Here is a 16653-nt window from a genome sequence, read left to right on the forward strand (position 1 = left end):
GTTTCTGTGTAATGTCACTTCAGCTGAATGCAAAAGTACTCCAAATAAAAGTACAATATTGCATCACTGCAATGAGGAAGGGTCTATGATAGGAAAAGCGGTCAAAAAGGTCAGTAAACAAGCCATTAAAAACCTCTAACAGTGTGAGTCGGGAGCCTACATTTGCCACTCTGGTGCTCTTTAGTGGAAAAAACGTTAATTAGATTCCAGTTGGCTGTTTCCAGCTCATCCTTTGTTGACTTTGTGATCATTGTGCTGTTCAGTGAGGCACTCATTGCCTTCAATATTTAATATTTGCTCAAGGTTTCCTGCTAAGTTTGGCTTCAACTTCTCAGATGAAAATTATAAGATAAAAGAATTTGGCAGACTATGCACATATAATATACTATTATTTATTAAAGTTACAGTATGTAGGGTACAATGAACCAATGGATTGCTAGTTGATCATTATTTATTAAATCAGCAAGTAGTCTGTTATAACTCCTGATATTTAGTACCATTAGTTGTGTGTTTGTGTTCTTCTACAATGCACACTAATACACACTAATACACTATCATGAACATAGTAGTGTGGGTGTGGGTGTGTGTATATACATAATATATATACAGTATATATATATATATATATATATATATATATATATATATATACAGTATATATATATATATATATATATATATATATATATATATATATATATATATATATATATATATATATATATATATATATATATACTACTAGTTTTGCAATGTCGTTTTGAATTTGCTTGTTTTTCAACCCTCGGCTGTACTCATTTTGTGATTACAAATCTACTGCCGATTTCCGTGGCTTATGCTTTATTGATAATAACATAGACCCAGAGCTTCAATTAAATCTGTGAAAGCAAACTTTCAAAATTGCTGTTTTATGATCATGCAAATGTCTGCACTGCCAGATGGCCAACATACATACAATGTGAGGGCAGAAGACAGTAAATTATGTTCATGTTCCAATGTTTGGACTGGCCTAAAAATACCCTCAAGCCCAAATATTCCCCTTTTCTTGGCACTAATGAAGCTTAGAGGAGCATACTCCCAAGAACACTGATTGACACACTAGCTATCCTCTGCTTTCCATTACATGCTCTAAGACACATCCAATTAGGACCAGGACTTGAGTAAACTAGGTTTGGCCTCTTGGTCTCCGGGCCTTTAAGACAGGAGAGTAGCCGTTTGATTGAGCATCTCAGGTTGCTAAAGACCAAACCGATTGTTTACGCTTTTATTTTCCACCCTCTCTGCTTTTAAATCTATTGTTATTAACTGTCAGAGAGAAAATTTTCAATCCATTCTCCCATTCAAATGTGATTTATGAATATTCAAACGAGGTGAGAGCGCTGGTATGCATTACAGTGCATTCTTTTTCTCTAGATAGTTGCCAACGTGACTATCATTTATATTCTAATTTGTTATTCTGGCTGCAACCCTGATGTCCTCTAGCATAACTGATAAGGAGCTGCTCAGTATCCAAATGTAAAACTGCACCAAAATGCTATCAACAACCTTGCACTTATTCAACCTTTTACTCTGTTGTGCTCGATAGTCTCTTTAGTGAAGGACACAAGAACATTAAGGTCTGGAAGGAAAGCTGTCAAACACGCACCCTCAACATGACATTGATCTTTATGAGAGCTGCTCTTCCTTCACTTTCTTCTTTGAATTTGATCTGTTTAGAGGCATTAACTTTTATCCTTGACAGATGTACAAAATGTACAAGGGAAGGTTCAGACAAGTCAAGACAGTAATTGTTGTGATTTTCTATCTTTCACCATTTCAGGTCGGGTTTGTGCTCCACTACTCGTCTTTAGCGACCATGCTGTGGCTCGGGGTGACAGCGAGGAACATTTACAAGCAGGTGACTAAGAAGTCTCCACAGAGCCAAGACGGCGACCCGCCTAGGCCCCCTAAACAGCCACTCTTGAGGTACATAAATTCCCGTGCAATATTCAGAAACCTTGACTGCTTCCTGTTGGTCTGTTCATGTTTGTGTCTCTTTGCTACTTTTTTCTTATTCATGATCTGTTCTTCAATTCATTTTTTGTCTAAATATCATGTGACAGGCTCTGACAAGTGCCATGTGTCAAAAAATGAAAATTGAGTTATGTATATTTTCTAATTCTACACTTAAAATAAATAAACGAAGATAGCTTAAAATGTTGACGGTTAGAGAAATGTAAATGTTGCATGACAACAACAATGTAAACAACACAGGCATATGTAAATAAGTCTTCTGATTTTGTTTTTGTGCTGGAGGGTAACCTTATGGTATTTTTTCAACTTTTATTACTTGCTATGCTTGCTGTGCATTTATTTAAAGAAATGTCGTTTGAGGCAAGGATTTCCGGCTTATTTGTTGGCAGCTTTACCAGGATGCGCTAATATGTTAGTTGGATAAAAGCATGTTGGTATTAATGCACATAGTAACCCATTATTTTCACGCACTTCCACTACAATTCTAACCTTTTACTGCCGGGAAATGAAGATAAAGACTTTAATGAGGGTACTTTGAGAAACATCTCAAAATCGATACATCTGTTCATGAGATCTAAATTTGTCATCGATGCAAAACTTTATCCACAAGCTCTTTTGCAAAATTGATATTTTTGTCCATGCTATACAGATTTGTCATTTAAATGAAACTTTAGCACATTTAATATTTTTCCTCCCAAATTCTAAAGTCCCCAGGGTTGTGTGATGTGGTAAGGGCCCTCAATCTGCAGTAATAAAACAAAAAACACACACTTAGAAATTCACACAAAAATAGAGGTTAAACCATAATGTGAGTCACCATGCATTATATTAATAAATTCATTGAGACGTCCGAGGGAGCATTCATACCAGAGTTGTCCAAACCTTTAGTGCTCTATGGCAAATACAAACCTCAATATATATTGCTGATTGCTTTCAATTACATCATATATTTCTGCTAGTAGATACTGCTGTTGACAGGCAATTCTCACAGTGGTAAAATTACAAATACAAATAAACCACTCCTGCTTTTTCAAATAGAAACAGTGGGTAATAAAACAAGGAGTATTATTTCTGTATTTTAGAAACAATCTGTATTTTTTTTTTATACCCTGGCTGCATCATTCTTTGGAGTCATCCTGCTTTTATAATGATAGCTTGACATCACTTATGAGAAATGATCTCATTCACTTTGGTGACTGACAGTCTCAGAGCTTCCTCCCAAATATAAATGCATCCATCCTTTTGCCCTTTACAATCGCTGTTAGCTTTCACTAACATCATATTTTTCTGCAAGTAAATACAGCTGTTGCAGTGTGCAGTATTTACACAGACAAAATATTGCAAATATCTGATAATCTGTCTTTAAGGCATAACAAAACTCAATATTGACGTATTTATTCATAGATATGTATTTTATTTTAGGGATCCGAGTTCAATTCCGCTATTCCTGTGTGGTGTTTGCAAGTTCTCCCCAAGCCCGCGTGGGTTCTCTCAGGGCACTTCAGCTTCCTCCCACACTCAAGAACATGCGTGGAAGGTTTATCGGTCACACTAAATTGTACTTAAGTGTGATTGGGTGCATGAATGGTTGTTCGTCTCTCTGTGCCCTGCGATCGGCTGGCAACCAGTCCAGAGTATCCCCCACCTACTGCCTAAGGTCATTCGGGATAGACATCAGCAAGCCTGCGACCCTTATGAGGTTAAGTGTCTATGAAAAATGGATTTTTTTTAAAAACTTCAAAAACCTGCCTTATACTGAGATGTGTCTTTTATTTTATTTTTATTTTTCTATAGCACTAAAAGCCCACCATTATTCAATGCTTAAGTAGTGTTCTCACCAAGATGTTTTTTGTGATCTTAAGAAAAGCATTTTTTTTTCCTTTAACAATCCAAGCCGATCCATCATAAAACAAGCTTTAAACATCTAATATAGCTGTAGCTCTTCTGCAGTGGATTATTGAATGCCACGACAAATAATTAGAATAATAATCAGATTATATCATATTGCAAATAAAATAACTTCTATTTATGAATAAAACAGTAGTTAATAGTTATTTATCAATCTAGTACTTCACAAAACTCAGGTTCACTTAATGAAATGTGAACAATAAAATGTATGATTATGATGTCAATTTTTTTGTGAAAATAGATTCATAACTGCACTCTAAAAAAACTGTTGGGTCAAAAATAACCCAATTATAGGTAAAAAAAAAAAAAAAAAAAAGAGCCCACACAAAAACTTGGTCAATTTGAAGCAACTGCCTGTGTTATTGTACAAAACGACCAATTTTTGTGATTGCTTTATGCCAAACAACCAAGAAAGTTGGGTCAAATTGCCATCCTTTTTGACCCATTATTGGGTTATTTTTAACTCAACTGTTTTGAGTGTGGCACCCACTTCTGCACTATTTATATAACACACATCTAACGCATATCTAAATGAAATAGAGTTACATAATATGAAAAGATGAAGCTTCACTGTCAATACTTCAATAAACAAATTTTTGGTTATATGCATACTGTGTCATATTTCAATCGATAGTTTGCATTTCCTACCGCAGAAGCAGACACAAAAACCCTATCTTCTTTATCGCCTCGGCGGAGTTCGCACCTTACTTATGCTTTGTTGTCTTCAGTGTGTTCATGTGATTTGTGTGGCAGCATTGCATTGCTACGTACATGCAGACTTGGCATATAAACTGCCTTTTACCTGATTTTGTGTGTGTGTGTGTGTGTGTGTTGACAGGCCCTGCAGAACCAGTTCAGTCTTTTATCACTTCCCATTACAATGACATGACTACAACAAAAAAACTTCAAGGGACATTTGAAGCTAAGATAAAGAAATAGTTTTTATCTTAGCTGATAAGACTGAATTGAGAGCCTATGTTTCTGAAGGGCCACAAACCGACAGGCGTATATTCACTCCCTCTAAACAGCCTTCTTTTTTCAAAGCAAATCCGCCAATACCTTCATGATTCGGCATGCACTGCTTGTGAATGAGATCATTTGTCCAGGGGCAAGCGGTCAGATAATGCAGCACTGCATCCATGTTGAACCATGGTGATTGACTGTAATGGTCTCTGTCAGACATGCTCATGCAATAAGACTTAGCGGCTGGAGACAAATCAATTTCTCCTCCTGCCCCCCCATTCTCCAATCACCGCTTCCCCCATGCCCATTATCAAACCTATTTCTGCTGATCTACCTCTCTGTCCCTCCAATCTTGACAGCGTCCAATGGTATATCAAGAAAACAATTGTAGACATTTTTTGTGGAAGTCTGATCCACCTCTTGCTGCTTAATATCTTGCAATAATTTGTATTTGGTGAAAAATGTTATTGTCATTATTACTATCTGTATTAGCAATATTTTATAGTATGTACCAGGAAATTTTGGTGTATTATTGTTTTTTCACCTGCTCAGATTTGAGTGTGCAATCATTTTACATATATTTAAAACTAGGAGTGTTAGATAAACTGATTTATTTTGATCAAATAATTACAGTCAGGTAAATTGTTTTTTTTGTTTTTTTTTTATCATGTTATCATTTTTATTCTCTTAACTTTATGCTCTTCTATGATGATTCAATCCATTTAATGGAACCGGGCAAATTGTGCTTGATTTGTTGGAAGTTGATAAACAAAGGGTCAATCCGACCCTGGGATTTTCACTGATTGGCTTTTGTGGTGGTTTTCACTGATTGGCTGATGCGGGTGGGAGGGCAAGTTCAGGAGTAGAAAGAAGACGTAAAAATGAAAGAGTATGTTGTCATCATTCCTACGAATGATAAATTTCATTAAAAAAAAGCTTCAACGGCATATTTGATTAAGGTAGAATGACAAAACTATTCTGTATAAAAATTAGTTTGCTTAATCGCAAATGCAGCTCAACTTTAGCCTACCACATAAATTCAAAGCACCCAGGTGTAACTGTAATCACAGATAATAGCACAAAGATGCTGATGTAGCAAGTCATAACATAGTTCTTTGCCAAACTAAAAAAGTCAACACAAGCACGTCTGTGACAGAATGGACAATCTTTTATTCTAATGTTATTTTCTAATTATTTGGAGATTGACAACACAACCATTCCCCCTGATGGTCACATTTAAAGTTTGCAGCCAGCACTTGGAACTAGTCTCAAAGACAACAGAAAGTAAATTGTTGCAATTGCATCTGTTAGAGTCGGATAAATAATAATAATATGAATAATTGACTGAAGCCATTTTTATTTTGTTTGTAGGTCAGTCATTTCATCTGCCACAATTGCACACTGTATCAAAATTCAAGAAAAACCCTAGTTGATGGATTTTTTTTCTGAGATTTTTAGATGAGATTAAAAAGAGATTAAATACATCAGTTAATCACAGTTAACTGTTAATTAATCTCTCAATGCTATTACCCCTTGACAGCACCATTTAAAATATGAACATATTTAAACTGAGTTATATTGATTTTGAGGTTAAAGAGATCAGGTGCTTTAACTATTAGCCGCCTATTCTCATTTACACATATTTTGCTGACAGGAGTGTAAATGGCTTTCTGTGGGTGGGGGATGGTCGCTCCTTAGAGAACTGTTCCACTCAGCAGCAGTGACAGGCTGGTAATGCCAAGCACTACCATCTCCAGCTACATTCTCCATTTTCCTCCTCACAATTTCCCATCCCCACTATCAAACCAACTACCAACGACACAGACAAGCACCTTGATTATAATTGAATTTTCGGGACGCCTGCTGTGTGACAAGGGACATGTTATGAAATGTAGAGAGAGAGAGAGAAAGAGAGAGAGAGAAGAGAAGATGGAGTGCTGTAAAGGTTAGGCCAGTGACAGGGGTGGCGATTGAACAGGATGGAAGAGGAAATAGCATAGTGGTATGTAGGAAAGCGGATGACAGGGCAAAGGGAAAGCACAAGAACGCGGTACACGGTAGAGGGGGAGATTCTGGGGATTTATTATGTGTCCGCACGTAATTTTTAGTCCTCAATATTTAGTCGGTGTGATGCGAGCATCCGTGGCACTCAGATTTTACAATTAATAGCTTTCTTTATCAGGCAGCAGATGACAGATGATTAAATACTTGCTAATGCCAAGCATATTGTGAAGAGAACTTTGCCTAAAGATAACAGGGCGAAATGTGATACCATCTTTGCATTCATGGCCTTCATTTTACCCTGAGGAAGGGTAACATTAATTTCACAGGACTGTGTAACGCCCAAGGAAAATGGTAAATCAAGATAGTAGCAATGAATGTGAATCAAAACAATTGTTTTTTTTCTTATTTCCATTCTAGTGAAATGCCATGTTGGTTTACTTCACCATAATGCTCTCTTCAACAATACTAATCAGCAAAATATGTAATATATAAAAAAAATGTGTATGGATGGTCGTGGGGGGCAATACAGAGTTGACTAGGTTGTTGCATAAAATAAAGGTAAAATGTTTTAAGGATTTGACGAATGCTATTTGTGGGTTTTCATTTTGAAGTTCATTTACAGTTGCACACAATAGTCACTGATTTTTTTTTTCTCAGTAACTTTAATTAATGGTTGTAAGTCAAGCTTTTTCGCAAATAAATGTCATGAATGTGTGTGTGTGCTTTTTTTATTCAAACAATAATAACGGAAAGCATTGTTTTGTTACCATCTCTTACAGATTTTATTTAGTCAGTGGTGGAGTTCCCCTCATCATCTGTGGGGTCACTGCAGCTGTCAGTCTTGACAACTATGGCAGCGGGGAGCAAGCACCATAGTAAGTTCACATAGCTCAATTTGATAAATTAAATCTGCCAGTATGAATAGTTTATAAATCTAATATATCACTTTAATTCCAATTCTAAACTAAGTAGATATATATTGAATATTGTACCGAGCAGGAAGGACACATCATTTTCCGTGCTCTTTATCATTAATTGATACATTGTTTATAATAAATTTCAATAAGGCCTCACTGATCTGAACAAGGCATTCTGATTATATCGTGTTTGTGTGAATTAATATGAATTGAGCGACAAAATACTATACACCCATTTTTTTTCCTCTCGGGGTGGCCATTCTGCCACTTGCTGTTGACTGAATATGGCGTCAAAGTTACTCAAAGCTCAGGTAACAAACAATTGTGGCTCAGTTTAACATCAGGGGACCAAACTCAGAAAACAGCTGATCTGTGATTGGTTGTTACCTGAGTCGTGTGCAAATATTGTTCGACAGCAAAAGCTTAAATGGCCATGGAGATGGATGAATCTGGGTGGATGTTGCCCATTAATTCATATTCCACAAATGTAATACTGTATTAGTGAGAATGCCGTGCATGATGAGACTAGTGGGGCTGCATAGCACATACAATACTATAAAGACAATTTCAGGTTTTTAATCGAAGGGTCTCCTGTTTGGTTACGCTTTGAGTAAAGAAAATCTTACTTTGACCACTAAAGCGTTATTACTTTGCTGCTAGCGTTATGATGTCATTATTTCAATGCAGCTGCTGGATGGCCTGGGAGCCAAGTCTAGGAGCTTTCTTCGGCCCTGTGGCCCTCATCGTCCTGGTGACGTGTATTTATTTCCTCTGTACCTTTATTCAACTTCGGCGCCACCCCGAAAAGAAGTATGAGCTTAAGCGACTGACAGAAGATCAGCAAAGATTGGCCTCCGTCGACGTGCCGACCCATTGCCAGCAGGCGGCCGAACCCGGCGCCCTGACGGCGCAAGCTACCGGGAGCCACTGCCCCGCCGGATGCCCGGGTGTCCCAGTGAATCCTGCGCTGTTGGCCAATGAGCACTCCTTCAAGGCCCAACTGCGCACAGCGGCCTTCACGCTTTTCCTCTTCCTGGCCACGTGGACTTTTGGGGCACTGGCCGTGTCACAGGGTCATTTCCTGGACATGATCTTCAGTTGCCTGTATGGTGCCTTCTCGGTCACGCTCGGCCTCTTCATCCTCATCCATCACTGTGCCAAACGGGACGATGTCTGGCATTGCTGGTGTTCTTGCTGTCCGGGGGGGCGAAGCAACAGCTGCTCCGGTGCCCACGGGCCGGGCCAGGTGCCACCAAAAGTCAACGTTAATGGAGATACCCCTTCGCACGGCCACGGTCACAGCCACTGCCACCATGATTCTCCATGTAAAGCGGTGATAAGCTGTAGTCATGGCAGTGTAAGTCACTGCAAACACGCTGCCCTTCCATCATCACAAAATCACGTGACATGTCTTACACCTGTGACTCCATGTTGCGCCGCCTTGCATAGCCAGCAGCTGATGGAGGAGGAACCTTCCGCTACACACGTGCTGCTTCACGCTGATCCCGAGGGTTACCGGCCGGGCATCCAGTTGCACCCGTGTTTGAAGAGCAGCAGCAGGACTAAAGGCCGCCATTTGAGCCGCCGCTCCGGCACCGGTGTTTGTGGGGCGGGGAGCGAGAGGGAATACGCCTATCATATCCCCTCCAATGTCGACGGAGGCAGCGTGCACAGCTCACACACGGACAGCCCCCACAGCACCCATGAGCGGCACATCCACACGTGTCCGCACCAGGTCCACGAGGGCCTCCATGAGGGGCATCATACGTGCCACACGGCAGCAGCGACTGCACATGAGGCCCTCGCGTGTCATAATCCCTGCCATCGGCATATGTGCTGCGCCAAGGCGGACATTTTCCCCTCCCTGTGCCCGGCGGAGGCATCCGACGCAGGGGTGTTCCTGTGCGGCTGCAGCAAAGCGGCGGAGGAGGAGCCAATCACGCATCACCATTTGGAAATGCATGTCCCGCGCAGACAATCTTACCCCCAGAATCCACCCAATCAGAATGGGATTCTAAAGGGTGGCTTGCACGAGGGGCTCCTTTACAGCTCAGACAGTACAGGGAATATACGCACTGGACCCTGGAAGAATGAAACTACTGTGTAGTCTGGGATGCATTGACGCCGCACCACCATTTCATGCCACCAAAAACAACAACAAAATAACTTGTCTCCGTGAATATACAGTAAATAACATCTGAATCAGTGTGGGATACTGTCCTCATGTTTGTATGTGTGATCTTTTACCGGACACAAATCTACCCTAAGTTCTACCCGAAGAACACCCATTCACTAAACAATCTATTCCGTCAAGATAAATATATGAACATGTCAGAAGATAAATGTGAACAGAAGATATTTCCACTCTTTCTTATCACTACAGAGATATGTATGTTTAAAAGAAACTGAATGGCTGGATGTATGGATATGTGTGTCAGTGCTCAAAGGCAACAAGCTGCAAAACTTTAAAGAACTTTTAGCATCCATGTTTTAGACAACTAAACCAGCAGTTTTAGATTCCCTGGGTTTCTTTGTCATTCAGCTGTGAATATGTACAAGACATTTTCTAAATTACATACAGAGATAATGTTGCTTGGCATTTAAATGATACTCATCCAAGACTTGAGAAAAAAGTAAAATGGAACATGCTTTTTCAGGGTGGTATTTATGTGTTTTGTATGGTGTTCTCACGGATCTTTTCTTTCCCTCTGGAGAGAAGTGTTCAGCAACAGTAACAATGTGACAAAAGCTTAGAATTTGTCTTCAGGAGTCCCAAAATCCAGAGTAGCCACCTGCATGTGACCAGATTGATTGATCAATACTTTAATCAGCCACAAAGGAAATACAGCGATGCCTTGAGATACGACATTTTGTTCTGTTACTGCTTGAAACTCAAAACACATCTCAAATCGTATTTCCTCAAGGAAATGAATGTAAACATTTTTTAATTAAACAAAAAAACTCTATTATCGATCTTTATAAATACAAAAAGTACAATAAAATTTAATAGTTTTTGCCACAATTTTTGCTTCAACTTCTGCTACGACGAGACGAACTCCGTGCATAATTGATGTTAGTTCTTCGTTGCTGAGAATAAAGAATATGACTGATTAATTGCCATGTTACCCATCTACATCGGATGTGCCACCATTTGTTTTCAAATATCTGTAGTTATACACCTTTAAGACAGAATTACATCCACAGTTTAGAATCTTCCCAACTGCTGCTTGTCGTGGAGAGAGTCGAGACCTAACGCAGGCCTGTATCTCAAAAATGTCATAAGTTGGTTTGCTTATGTTTCAAGGCACCACTGTATGCTGTTCCAGTAGTCTTCAAAACGAAAACAACAAACAACCCAAGGACTACAAATCATTTCTAAGAAGAAAAAAAATGAAGTGTTAAACAACGTGTTTCTCTGCTAGCGTGAAATTAAAAAGCTGCAAGACGTATGGGAACAAGTATTTCCTGTCTGTCGTTGGAGAAGGGAAGTGGTCGTGCTGATGGACTTGTCATTGGGTTGCAAAAGACAGAACTCACGTCAAAGTCGTTAATAAACCTTCACTAGCATAATTGAGTTATATCATCAGTCGTTATTTTATTTTTACTTGTCATTCACCTTCATTCCCAAATCAAACCTGAATCTGTTTGAAAAAGCATTTGATTCTCAATCATTGTCAATCCATGAGAATTGCCTTTGACCTAAATAGACTGCTGCAGTTCATTATAAAATGTATAAATTCAATCAAAGCGTTAGTTCCATTCACATATTACAGGCGAATTTGCTCCAAGAATCCAGTTTGTATTTTCACGATTAGTACGCAAACAAAGAAGGCAAAGGAGACTGTTGTACCATCTGAAACTGCATGTTTGTGCTAATGTTTTTCGGGGTTGCTATTAAACACTACACACATTTAATTCGAAAATTAAACAAGAGAAAAAAAAAATGTCAAGTGCATAATCTGCATATATAGTAAACTGCAAATCCTGTTCTCGCAAAACCACCTCGGCATGTGCGTTAAATGTCTTTCTTTATTATGTTCACTCTTTTTTTTGTGAGAATAACACTGATGGTTATTTTTTCCCATAAGATTTCAAATAGTTATAAATACTCTATTCGATATATAATCGGGAGATACTGACCACAACATTTTGATACTGAGTATCTGAGTTTAGAAAAGTCTGGTTTTCTAATACCGAATGTGTTGTTATTTTTTTGTTGCCATTAACAATAAGTATGCAGATTCTCCATGTGTTGTGAGACTTCTCCTTCTATATCAGAAACAGAGATGCACTACACATGCTAATGTTGGCCTGTCCGAATGACATTGCTTACCATTTAGTGTGATTTTTCTGAAAATGTTTGTTCAGACAGAAATAACTGATGTTTTTTTGTTTTGTTTTTTTTAAGTTTTAATCATAGATGGTGCATGGATCTCCCTATAGAGTCAATGGACTTTATTCCAATGTCTTGGATGAATTTATTTATTATAGGCTGAATTTGAGTGCTGAAACATTGGCCCCAATCCTTATAGTCACTTAGATGCTGGCAGCCACTCACTCTGCCTTTCCAGTAATTCGAGAGATTAATTTGTAACCATTTCATGCACACACTCTTGCGCGCACACGTCATACACACACAACACACACATGTCATTTACGCATACACCGCCGTCTAGGGTAAGCACTCGTCAGGAAAGCTGATGTATATATATATATATATATATATATATATATATATATATATATATATATATATATATATATATATATATATATATATATGTAGAGTCACCTCCCCCAGTTGATCAACCACGCTACACAATTTGCATGTACAGCTGAGGTTTTGCACGTGCAATTAAACAGGAAGGGCAACAACCAAAACGTCCACAGGGCAACAAATAAAATACACTGTAATAATGCTCAAACAATATGACAAAAACCTGAAGAACTTGACATAAATTATTACTTTTTAGAAAATAAACTTGACAAATAGTAAAATGATAACAAACTAACTGACAAACAATATTTTGGCAGTAAAATACACACACACACACACACACACACACGCACACACACACACATATATATATATATATATATATATATATATATATATATATATATATATATATATATATATATATATATATAATAAGTGAGTCCATAGAAAACATGCACAGTGATTCACAATACATAGACTGTCTAAGCATAAGTCAAGGGTGAATAAATCAAGCAAATACACCTTTGTATTCTTATTATCTAATGTCTTAGTAATAAAAAAAAACTCAGCAGTAATATTTCTAAATAAAAAAATAGGTCCTCTAAAGGAATGAAATCAAAGTTTTGTTTAAAAAAAAAGTTCCATTAATTTTTAGAGCTCTGTGCCTCAAATTGGGGGGAGGCTTCAACCCCCTAGGCCCGCACATAGTGACGGGTGTGTATATAAGTACACACATACAAATACAGTTAAACACATTTTAAATAAAGACATTGAAAAGCAACTTCTTCAGCAAAACACGTTCGTGAGGAGAATGGTGGTTTCTGTTAATCGCTGTACAAGAGTATTTGCTCGGTGTTTTGTTTCAATGTGTTTCAATGGTGTCATAGTGCCACTGTAGAACTCTCCCTCTATTGTCAGCAGTAGCAGATTTGCTGTCCCAAATAAGCATGATGGCTTAGTTTCGGGTCACCTCGCAGCTGCTTGAAAACTGACCAGTGGTACTGTGACGAAACCCAAAGCCAGTTTTCACTTTTTTCTACATTGACACAGATTCCAATAAATGTATTTTTTCACCATGTAACTGGCGAGAGTATCTTTGCCATGTGTTTGTGAGTCAGCCACGTCTGCATGCGGTGGTGAATGTATGTTTTGTTTTGTTCTCTCAGTTCTTGCCACACTGTGTTGTGTGATGGAGGTTTCCCACAGAGCTGCTGCAGGGCAGGATTTCTACATGCTGCCGCGGGCTTGCATTTAGTGGTGTGTTTGTGTGTGCGTGCATTTCTTTTCGTGTAATCATACAAACCTTCATCTCATGCATGCACATATTCTTCATACAATCCTAAACCTGGGCCCACTGCGTTCCAGGCATCTCAAACTACATGCAATGCCGACAACACAATTATGGCCATTTGGAAAAACCCCTTCAAAATTGATGATTTATAGATTACCTACTAGTGTGCTTTACTTTGAAATGATCTCATTTCCATTAATCGATCCAAAATGTATTTTGTAAGTGCAAATAATGCATCTTAATTCATCTTTCCGTGCCAGCAATTAACTACAGTATATTGACAGTCAGAACTATGAAGTGCTCTTGCATAAAAGGTATATAATTAACCTATGTATCCACTTGGCGGATGTTTGAAATGTCACACACATTTTTGTCTGTTGGTGTGTGGTGAGCAGTTTTCTTATGTAAAGTATGTGCATTGCTCAATAAATATTTGGAAAATGGGTCAGAGATGCTGCCAGAAAGCCCCAAACAACAGTAAAGGAGCTACGGATTTTATTTGGTAAGTAAGTAGTCACCATGTTTTCCATGTGATTGTCAATAAACACCTGTCATATCTTGAAATATTGAAATCACAAGAAGAGCAACATACACCAAGATGATAATGTTTGAAGGTTCATGCTCTAGGGGTGTTATTTCCTCTGGACTTTGGTCTTAAGTCAATATAGAGATTGGGAACTATTTAAAATAAGAACGCGTTTCAGTAATAAATGTACTAAATCTATATAGGGAACTTTTGCAATCTGACAGATTTAGAGCAGTTCTGCAAGGAATAACGGGCAGGGCCCGTTACACCAAATCAAACCACACAGGTTTTACCAATGATCTAATGAAACAATAAGCAGGTCTTTCAGTGCAGCATTTGCACTTGGTTTACAGTTAGTGTTTAGAATTGTTGTTTTGTTTTTTAACTGTGTTTTGTTTGCACATTTATTAAAACAGAATTGTATTTATGGATGCCAGTTTAGTTTCAATGAATTACTTTCATAGTGAAATTATTTTTTTAATGAATCTAATGTTTAAATCCCTCGTTTTTATTCATCGGGCTTCTTATGCTTGAGTTGTTGGGAGTTGGAAAACAAATGTCATTCCCACCCTGCAGTGGATGCTGATTGTTTTAGGACTGAGGGAAAGTTCAGGAGCAGAAGGAAGACTTGAAAATGGAGAAATATGTGAGAGCTGTCAGTCTGATGAATGGTAAATTTAACTTAAAAGAAATGTCAGGTCAAGGTAGTGATATGCATATAGCCATGAAAAAAAAGGAGCTTGCTTACCACATAAACAACTAAAGTTTATCTTACTGCGAAAAGGCAAAGCACACAGCTGTGACTACAGCCACACCTAACGATAGCAACAAAGACCCTAATGTTACGAGATCCAGACGTTAGGAAATGTCTTATTTTGTTTGATTAAACACAAACGATAATCAGTCTGCTTTCATGAAAGACTACAGAGTCAGATCATAATTACTGTTGAGGGGCTGAAATAAATAGATTTGGATCATTTTAAGTTAAATAATAGCTCTAAATGATTATTGTCAAAATAGTTGCCTTTTGTTTAATTTTGACAGCCCCCTTCCCTCAAAATCATAAACCTTGGCAGTTGTCTTCAAAGGTAACGGCTTTTTTAAACTCGTCAGAGCGCGTTTAGAGTTGCCGATGTTCGGCAAAATGTTGCCAGAGGTCGGCAAATGTTCACCTCTACTGCTCAAAAGGAGATTCTTTTAACAGAGCAGGGGGAAATACAGTATATTCCAACAGTTTGCAATTGTTTGGCAACCTTTTGGCAATCTCTGGTGACTTTTTGGCAAACATTGACGACCTTGAACAAACTGTGACTTTTCCCCTGACACTCGCAAACATTCGCTCTTCACTGAGGTATGGGCTTTAAATTGTACAAAAATCTTATGCTGTGGTGATGATAGGAATTCTTATTTGTCTTGTATATTCTCCACATCTTTTCTTTTTCTTTTCTTTTTGTTTATTTGCAGCTCTGAGTTAGCATTGTGGCTTATGGGTTGGCAATTTGGTTTTATAGTCAACTTCCTGGGTCTGATTCTCGGCTCGGGCTGTCCTGTAATAAATATGCATATTTTCTGTGTGCTTATGTAGGCTTTCTTTTAGTATCCGCATTTCAAAAACATGCATGTTAGGTTAATTGAAGTCTCTAAATTGCCCATGGGTGTGAATTGGAGTGTGACTGGCAGCTTGTTTATATGTGCCTTGCAATTGGCTGGTGACTTGTCCAGCATGTAGCCTCCATCCTAATGAGAACAAATAGTGTAGAAACTGATGGATGAATGGATGTATAGCTCTCAACTGCCCGGGGGCAAGAAATCTGAGGATGGCCCAGAAATTTGTTTGTAGTACATATATTTCAGACATGGTATATGGTTAAGAAAATAAAATATATCTGGAAAAAATATTTGATCGCAAATACGTTTGGTTGTAAAGATGTTTCTTTGTCGTACTGCTGCTTGTACTTTAATTTCTCTTTGTATGAAAAAGGCCAGTAAATGTGAGCCTGAGCTGGGTGAGGCCAAGTGAGAAAGTGCCTGTGTTGTTAGGCGAAGACAATGTATTACGCCTGTGGGCATGCATGAGTAATCAGATGTGGAATAACAAGCAGGACTTTGCACACATTCACTCTCTACTTTCACTGAGGCATTCACACCACAATGTAGGCAGTGCAGAAGACTACAGATGATTGAGCAGTCCCTTTGTGCGCAATGTTTTGTTTTTCTCTTTAATTGTCAGAGAGGAGAAAGACTACTTCAAGTGATAGGAATTGCACACAAATGCATTTTTCCAGTTAATCTTAAATCAGCTCCTCGTAGG

At 38.3% G+C, this 16653-nt stretch overlaps 1 protein-coding gene across 2 annotated transcripts in view; it reads left to right on the forward strand.

Moving 5' to 3' along the window:
- Positions 1-10457, forward strand: part of adgra1b (adhesion G protein-coupled receptor A1b) — a 129256-nt gene extending 118799 nt beyond the window's left edge. For both annotated transcript variants that reach the window (XM_088421881.1, XM_088421882.1), the window contains 3 exons: positions 1820-1965; positions 7668-7763; positions 8493-10457. In XM_088421881.1, the coding sequence (XP_088278007.1) occupies positions 1820-1965; positions 7668-7763; positions 8493-9912 (1662 nt within the window). In that variant the 3' untranslated portion in view covers positions 9913-10457. The remainder of the gene's footprint in view (positions 1-1819; positions 1966-7667; positions 7764-8492) is intronic.
- The last annotated feature ends 6196 nt before the right edge of the window (positions 10458-16653 follow it).

The sequence above is a fragment of the Hippichthys cyanospilos genome, chromosome 8, assembly GCF_059441005.1.
Source record: "Hippichthys cyanospilos isolate Australia breed blue-spotted pipefish chromosome 8, RoL_Hcya_1.0, whole genome shotgun sequence".
In the NCBI taxonomy this organism is placed as follows: Eukaryota; Metazoa; Chordata; class Actinopteri; order Syngnathiformes; family Syngnathidae; genus Hippichthys; species Hippichthys cyanospilos.